General features: G+C 38.3%; 1 protein-coding gene across 1 annotated transcript in view; it reads left to right on the plus strand.

Moving 5' to 3' along the window:
* FBN1 (fibrillin 1) overlaps positions 1-8,820 on the plus strand; it is a 130,885-nt gene that overhangs the window by 28,584 nt on the left and 93,481 nt on the right. Inside the window, exon 5 of the mRNA XM_009070106.1 lies at positions 6,602-6,799. Coding sequence (XP_009068354.1) covers positions 6,602-6,799 — 198 coding nt within the window. The remainder of the gene's footprint in view (positions 1-6,601; positions 6,800-8,820) is intronic.

Genomic DNA, 8,820 nt, shown 5'->3' on the forward strand with positions numbered 1-8,820 from the left:
CTTGAGCCCTGAAATTGGCTCCCTTTCTCCCTCTCACCTCCTCTTACTATTTATAACCCGTTTTCAGTTCTGAACTGGGTTTCATTCTAGTGATCTGCAATCGTGCTGTGTTTCATGGCACTGCAGAGGAACATTTATATTTTAGCAAAAAAAGTTCTTTCTAATGTGTTGTATCACTCCCTCTCCTTTGTACATGTGAGCAGTATCTCTTTAAATCGTGTGCATTGCATTATCCGAAAGCATTTTCCCTCTCTTTGGATGTTGCTGTATTTAATATTCTGTAAGTCATTAGGATCTATTTTTCTTACACAGTTTACACAACTTTTGGATAGTCTTAGTTACTGTAGTTAGTGTCTTCTAGAGCCAAAGGGAAAAAAATACACAGAACTCATCTACTGGATGTGTCTTCACCTTGCTAGTTAATAGTTAATACTTTGTGGTATGTTAAGAGTTTCTATAACGTGGCACTCTTAAGAACACTTTTTAAAAACTAGTAATAAACTTTAGCCAGCTTCTTTTTAAGTGAAACTTGCAGAGTTCTTTAGTTGAATCCATTCTCCTTGATAATCATCTGGTCTTGACAATAAATATGTCACCAAAGTTAGTTACTTTCTAGCAAAAAAGGGAGATGAAAATCAAGTTAGAATTGTATTTAATTGTTGCTAGCCTGTGAAAGAAATTGGAAAAAATCTGCAAAGAAATGTTCCTTTGTAGGTTATACAGCAAAGTCGGGTGGGCTAGAGTTTGTCAGGTAACAGACTGTTCAGAAATGAGAAGTTATTCTGCATTTAGCTGCATTGCTTACTGTTTTCTTCATCATGGAAAAGAATAAAATGTGGTAACAATTTTCTGAATTTGGACTGCTGCCGCACATAATTGGGAACAACAGAGCTAAGGCTTTGATTTTGGTGAAATGCTTAGTCTGCGTGTTGGATTAAAATGTGTGCAACAAATCACTCCAATTCTGTAATAATAATTTTTTGAACATTATTTTTTTATTTTATTACTGTAATGTTATTACTTTTCAGTTACAGACGTTGAGAACTGGGTCAGTTGAAGAACAAAATTGGCATTAAAATAGTTGTATATTTGTTCTGGAAAATGGGTTGCCAAAGTACTTTAGAAAGTAGCCTGAATTGTTCTGTACATCAACTGCAACTGACAGTGTCTCATATTATTAGTAAGCTGCTATTTAAAAGTCCTGTTCTTTAACCAGTATCCTAGGAAGACTAGATAATATTTGCTAGATAGACATGTTAAACAGATCATCTGTGCAGAAATGGATTTGTGAAGCAGCTTACGGAATGGAAAATAAATTTAGGCTGAAGTGTGCCAGCAAGTCAATATATGAGAACAATTTGCAACAAGCAAAGGTGAGGAAGACATGCAGAAATGGGGTCATCAGATTCATGAATTAGAGGATAATATTCCCGGGGCTGGATTGTATGAGATGGTAACTAACTTTTGTGGCTGACTAATACAGAATAAAGAGTTATGATACCCGTGTTAGATTTGCTTCCATGGATGTTTTTTACTCTTGTTAAAATAATGAGAGGCAACTTGGAGCTGTGATCTGTCCACAGCACAGCTGTAGTATTTTGAGACATTTCTGCTGCCAGATTTATATCCCTGCCAGAAACAGTGCCTGAATGGTTGCACTCTGAGTCCCTAGTTCCAGTGACATCTTAGCACTAGCCCGTGTTAAATCTCAGCAATCTGAGCTCAGTGCTGCACTGTATGCTGAAGCTGTTGGGAAATGGTCCTGCTAATATGTGAAGCCATCTCTGGCACTGGAAGGGAGCAGACAGAAGTGGCATGGTGATAATTTCTTCACATACCACATCTAAACCTACCAAACCTCACTGGTAAGAAGTGTCAGACATCATAGGAAATAAGTTTTAAAATATTTACGAAGTTTTGTTTTCTTTCCTTCTGAACACCCTCTGATATCTTTGCCATGTACTTTCCAGTGATGACACATTGGGATCTGACTGGGGTGAGTAATGTTGTCTGGCTGGGGGGAGGAGAGGACAGGGAGTGCTTAACAGTGAGTAATTATTTAAGGAAATGACCCGTATGGAAAAAAAAAAGTGTGTTATGATTGGATGCATTTATCAACTGGCCTTTCAGTGTCACCTGTGGACAGAGCATTGTTGTGTCTGAGTTTTTAAATAGTTGGAAGTCAGTGCATTGAACTGGGAATATGTTGTGTGTCTAATCTTGATTCAATCTGTGAATCAAGATGTGCAGCGTGTCCTCTGCTAGGAAAGATGGAGGTAAATGATAGTCATCCCACGGGTTCCTGAGCATTGTCATTCACTTTTCTGGCCAGCAGTTAAAAGCCATAAAGTCTTGTATGCAAAATACCATTTCGTGATAGCCTACAAACAACTGAAAGAACCATTTTCCAAAAAACTTTCTTGGGTACAACTGACTGTGATTCTCTTTTCTGATGGTTGGCTGAGCCCTGGCACGAGCTGCCAAGTGCAGGGGTCACACATGAGCAATGCTGAGTGGCTCTGCAGAGGTGAGACTATGTTTCTGCCTTGTGCAGTCTCACTTCCAATGTCCCTCTTTTATCCCTGACTGGTAAAAAGACCCAACCAACCCTCCAAACAGCAGAAACAAAAGTGCTGCTAGGCAGGAAAGTACGTTGTAATAAAGATAGCTTTAAAATACTTCACTTGCCTTAGAGCTCTTTCTGACCTTTCTTTCATTATTTGTATGATAATGGAATATTCCTTTCTTTCCCTTTTACCCTGTGCTAAAGCAAGGAGAAGTTGCCAGTTTGTGTTGCACTATGTTTTTAAACTTTATTTTTACATTAAAAACTATATTGTGCTTGAAACCAAACAGAAGTTACTTGGAACAATTACCATTATTTATTGCTGTGCTTGGTTTTGATCGAAGCCTGCCAGGACTACATATTTCAGCAGCCACTCTGGTGCTTTCAGGAACATAAAGGATCTTTTGAGAAGATAACTAAAATTATTTGATGATTGTGGCTGAAACAGGAACAAGCTCTAGATCATAATGCAACCTGATTCTTTCCCGTGAAATTAAAAAGCTGAATTGTTGCATGGTGTAAACCAGTGTCATTCTGTTGCCCTCTTGCTCTTTCTGACAGTATGTGAACATGATGTGGTTTTACAGTTTCTACCATCTTCTCCATGCCTGAGGCTCCCTGTGGAGTTATTCCTTATTGAAATTGCTAAGAAGTATGTGAAGAAGCAGATAAAGTTTTTAGATAACAGTGACTAATGCCTTACTGATGGCTGCTTGCACGTGCTGAAATTTGCATTAGAAGTGACTTAAAACATTTGAATTACGAGTTGCACATCTTTGAAAAACCATTTTAATAAAATGATTTCAGGTCTCAACATTCTTCAGTTAAAATGAAATTAGCTTTGGGGAAAAAACCCCAACAAAACCCAGACAAATTGCTTAATAACTTCTCTGGCTATATTTCCCTCCTTTGTCTGTTTCCAACTCCTGACTGATCACTGGTACCTTGTGTTTGAGCTTTACTTATTGAAGTAGTTTAAGTAATCACAGATCTGTGACACGAACAAAGTAAAGACTGGGGGTTAAGCTCTATCCCCAAGTCTCTTCATTTTGCCAACGTGTTAATACAATCCCATTTCCTTCTCATAGGTCTTCATCTTGTAGTAAGTCAAAAAATCTTAACCTCACTATTAAGAATGCTTTAGTTTTAAAGCTCATTTTATTTGGCCTCTGTATTAAAAAAAAGGACTTGATATGCAAATTTCTCTGTGCCCTTAGGTTGGGTGTGTACATCCAGATGATTTTTTTGGTATGCATTTTCTGACCTTTAGAGTTTTCCATTAAGAACACAAAAGAAAATCTTATTTGTGAAAAGGTATAAGATTGTATTTGAGAAAATAGAAGGAAAGCTGTGCTCAGCAGAAAACTGAGTATTCAGGATAAAATTTATCTAGGCAAAAGATTAGGTGAAAATAAACTCTTTAATTCTTCATACTAAAGCGTTATGAACTTGAATAATCATAATTAGGAGTAGGACTTGCTTGGTTTTGAGTGCGTATTTGACCTACTTGTTACTGAGACCTTGTGGAAAGATTTGTCTGATTATGAAGTTAACTTCATTGGGTTCACCATATTTCTAAGACATCTTAACCACTGTTAAGTCATTTATAGCTTTCAAGCAAACAATTGTAAATGCTGATCCATTCACATCCTACCATAAAATACAAGATGGGCCATTCAGTACTGTCTGACGTGAGCTCCCGCTGCCGCAGAGAACAAAATGACTCCTTTTTAACCCATCTATATATAAATGGCATAGGGACAGTCTACAATGAGGGATTTCATTCTGAGGAGGTGCACTGCAAATTTCCTGTTGCTGACACAAAACTATGGTGTTTTAAAAGAAATTGTCATCTATTGTTTGAATAGTAGTTAGAATATTGGGAGGTTTGCATACAGCAAAGTATGGATTCTCATTTTGTTCAATGATGAAGAATCAGTCTTGGAAGTAAATTTTTTTAAATGATAAATATAATTGATCATGACTAACTGGTATTCATTTGTGAGTTGAAGGAATAAGGTAAAGCTGGTAATATTTGGTTTGGTACTGCATGCTTCCAAAGCTGCATTTCTAGAATGAGAAATGAGCAAGAAGACAATGAATGTTTTGACAAAAGCAAAACAAACCTGTTAAACTAGGGAAATTAAAGCAGTTACAAAAATGCTTTAAAACAGGGAAAGCTTTGATAGAAACTGTAGTGTAGAAAATAAATATGAGATATTAAGGGACACAATAAGAAATACTAAGCCAAGAAAAGTTAAGATGGTGACAAGGAATTAGGTAATCAAGGGCAAGAGAGATGTTATCAGAGATTCTTACCCATGTCATGATGAGGCTGATGGAACTGCTAGAGAAGGGGGGGGTGAAGTGTTCAGCAAATGTAGCTCTACTGTTTGGAGGGGATAGGGCAGGAATTTTATATTTGTATTCTGATAGACATTAAGGATGGAATTAAATAGCAGGAATTGCATCTACATATTTGTATACAGCTAGTCCAGCTAACCAGGGAGCCTGAAAATAGCTAGCTACTAGGTTCTTGTATCATGCAGGTTAATTCTCCATAAATCTGGAAATTCAGGACAAATTTCCAGAGGCTGGAAGAAAATTACTGTTGTTTCATTATTTTAAATGGAAAAGAGATGATCTGAGAGATTATAGGTGTGTTAAACAGACAAAAGACAGAACAGCAGTTATAGAAATTAATACATAGTTAGGAATAAATGCTATTTAGTGTCATTTAGTACAAGTTTATCAGATAGGTCCTTCAAACTAATTTCGTATCCTTTCTGAGATCATCATGTTTAATTGATGAAGACAATAGTAGCAATATAGCACTATTGTGTGGCTTGCAGGACTTCTGAAAGCCATTTTATTAATTACATCAGAATGGCTTGATTAATTGTCAGAATGATAGCATGTGGGCCCAGCACCCCTGGATTGGCATGAAGATGAGTTCAATGATAGGTTTCAGAGTGCATCTGGTGTGCTGAGATGGAGCAGATGGGAAAAGCAGCTACACTCACTTCTGCCCTACTTAACACTTTTTAACAATGGTTTAGTGAAAACACATTACTGTTAACAAAGTTTGGAAGTGGCATGAAATTTGGAGGAATTTACATTGTCATGACTCTAAGGCAGTGTGGATTACTTAGTGACCTTGGCTGAGGCACCTGGTAACTACTTCAGTACAAACAAACATCAGGTTCATAGTTTGCTGGCTGTGCTTACAGGATGCTGGCACTGTCCTGGTGCACCGTAACACAAAAGGCATTGGAGGGTTGCTTGGGAAGAATTAACTGGAGTGTGCACCCCGGATGTACAGGAGACAGCAGAAGCTGGCAGTACTACTGTTTGTCTTTTGCCCTTGGAGAATGGAACAAAATAAAGCCTACTAGTATTTTAACATCTTAGTTTAATTCTGTCTGTTGGCTAAGTTGCCTGTCCTACCATAAACAAATCAAAGCAGATGTGTTCCACATGCCCTCCATTCAGCTATAGGCAAAGCTTACCCACATATCTGGTACAGTGTACTCCTGAATAGCAGTGAAAACTGTCCTCAAAAACGTTCCTGCAGTCTATATTGTCTTCCCTTGAGCCTCATGTGAGTATAACACTTGTGGAAATAAACATATCCTAACTCTTTTAGCAGTATTCTTTTAATTAATGGACTGAATGCAAAGTGATGAAAAGACCCCTGAAAGACTGTTACGAGTGATTAAACCAAGCAGCAAAGGGGACCTGTAGTATCTTGAATATACACTATTCCGGGTAAAATAGTCACAAGGTGTTTATATTTTCAGTGGATTTGAATGAGAGAGAAAATAATCCTCTGCAGAACACTGTGTAGTGAAATTGTTGGGCTGGTGGGCAGTTTGTGAGAAAAAGGCTTGCCTAAATGTGCTCTTGTTTTGCTTTATTATGAGTTTCGCAGTGTATTTTTCTTGTGATGCTGAATGTGCTCTTGTTTTGCTTTATTATGAGTTTCGCGGTGTATTTTTCTTGTGATGCTGATTAGGTTTCCTGTCTTTGGTGCAGATTACAGGACTGGCCCTTGCTTCACTTTGGTAACCAACCAGATGTGCCAGGGACAGCTCAGTGGAATAGTCTGCACAAAAACCCTTTGCTGTGCAACTGTGGGGAGAGCATGGGGCCACCCCTGTGAAATGTGTCCTGCCCAGCCACATCCCTGCCGCCGAGGCTTCATTCCAAACATCCGAACGGGGGCCTGTCAAGGTAAGTTAGCAGCAAAGCTTCCCCAAAAGCTGCTGAAATTGTTACTGGATTAATCTTAATTGAGTTACACTGCTGTGAATAACCTGTCCTAAGCCATTCTCAGCTATATGTGTGAAGAATGGAAAAACACTGTCAGATGCATTACTTCATGATTCAGTGAGTGCCTGATGTTCAAGTGAGTACATTAGTAACTCAGGTCATGTGAGAGCAGCCAGCATCTTAATGAATTTCTCACTGCCAGCAGCCCTTTCCTTTGGTTCTGTAATGGTGTGTCTCTGACTGTAGTGCTTGATCATTCTATGGAGGAATTATTCTGTTTCAGAAAGCACTCAAAACATACAAAAATCAATCTGCAGCAATACTGTTCCATTTATCCAGTGTGGGATTTTTTAGCTAAAAGTTGTTGAATTTGGATTCATCTTAGGTGTCTCTTCTCTTAAACTACACTGATTCAACCTGGAGAAAAGTGCCTGTTGTGCCATTTGAAATGCTCTATTATATATTTTATACAATTTTGGAAATGTATTTGCATTTGTTTCAAATCATAAAATCCACCCAGATGTTGCTTACTTCTTTCAGAGTATGCCTTACCATAGAAAGTCCTTACACTGCTTTTGGCTTTTATTCTAATACTTCCAGCTGTATAAATTCTTTTATTGTCTGGATGTCTGGCAGGAAACAGGAGAAAGTTAACAGGGGCAACTATGTGTATTAAACTGATGTGGATTATACATTCCCAGGACCATATCTTTAGGGCCAGTTTATTTCAATCTCTCTAACATTTTCTAATAAGTTACAATATTTTTGAAAATGGGGGAGATAAAGATTATAAATCTATGAGTAATTTTATATAGGCATGAGATTCCTATGAAGGACTTCAAGGCATTCCATTGCATTAAAAATGTAGATATCTTCTGACACAGGCCAAGTCCTGGCTGGTGCCTGCAGACAGACATGATGAACTTGGAGATGGGCATGGCTGTGTGTGCTGCTTGATGTGCCCATTTTTTGACCTCGATGATTCTGTTCCCCCTCTCACTGTAAAGTTCGGGACTGAATTGTGTAGAAATCTGTGAACTGAGGTTCAGGACACTTCTGAACACTTATGTACATAAATATGTGGCCCACACCCCTGAATTTATGCCACACCTAGTTGTATCCCTCTTGTTTGTGTCACGGGAAAGCTGCAGTGACCTCTCCAATGGGTTTGTGCAGTTTGGAATAAGGACATTTCTGCTTACTGCACATCTCTGAGCAAGCAGCTACATTGATGCTAATCTGCCTGTGGTGCCAACACAGTTTTGGCCCAGTATGTTTGACTTGTATTTTCCAGTTTTCCCTTCTTTTGTAATGTGTTCATAATTTCAGCAGATCTGCTATGGAATCACATATTAGCTTTCTTTTTCATGCAATTGTACTAAATCCAGTCCTTTTGTAATCAGATAACATCCATTCAGACTGAAGACATTTCAGGGATTTCACATCCATATTCAATCTAAGTAAAGGAAAGCAGGTTAAATAAAATCCAGGTTCTCTGAAGAGAAAAAGGATTTATTATTGTGTGGAGAAGTCAGAAAAAATAAAATGGAGGGGAGGGCAAGTTTATTTAAAAAAGTAAATAGAATATCACTGCCCAAAGTTTGACTTTGTCTGGCCAAAAGTTAAATTAAAATCACAGCTGAGATTTTTAAAGATACAAAGGAGGAAAATGAAAGCCAAAAGGTGGGATTTTGAAACAGATTTCATGACTCAGGAGCATGACTTTTATTTTTTTTGTTTTGTTGTATTTTTTAAAGTCAGTACAGTGCCATGAAGTCTGGCTGACTCCTGTTAAAGCACAGCATATTGCAGCAGCAGTGGCTGTGATGAGGGTGCTGAGGCTGTGCTGATTCTGTGATCTCCCAACATAGCATTTCACTCAGGCACAGCTCTGTTCTGCCTCTGCTGCTGCACCCCTGACCCGGCTCAGTCTGCCCATGGGTCTTTACATAATGCTTTGCCATGTGGTACAGATATGCCCC

Source organism: Acanthisitta chloris, unplaced genomic scaffold (assembly GCF_000695815.1).
Source record: "Acanthisitta chloris isolate BGI_N310 unplaced genomic scaffold, ASM69581v1 scaffold11922, whole genome shotgun sequence".
Lineage (NCBI taxonomy): Eukaryota > Metazoa > Chordata > Aves > Passeriformes > Acanthisittidae > Acanthisitta > Acanthisitta chloris.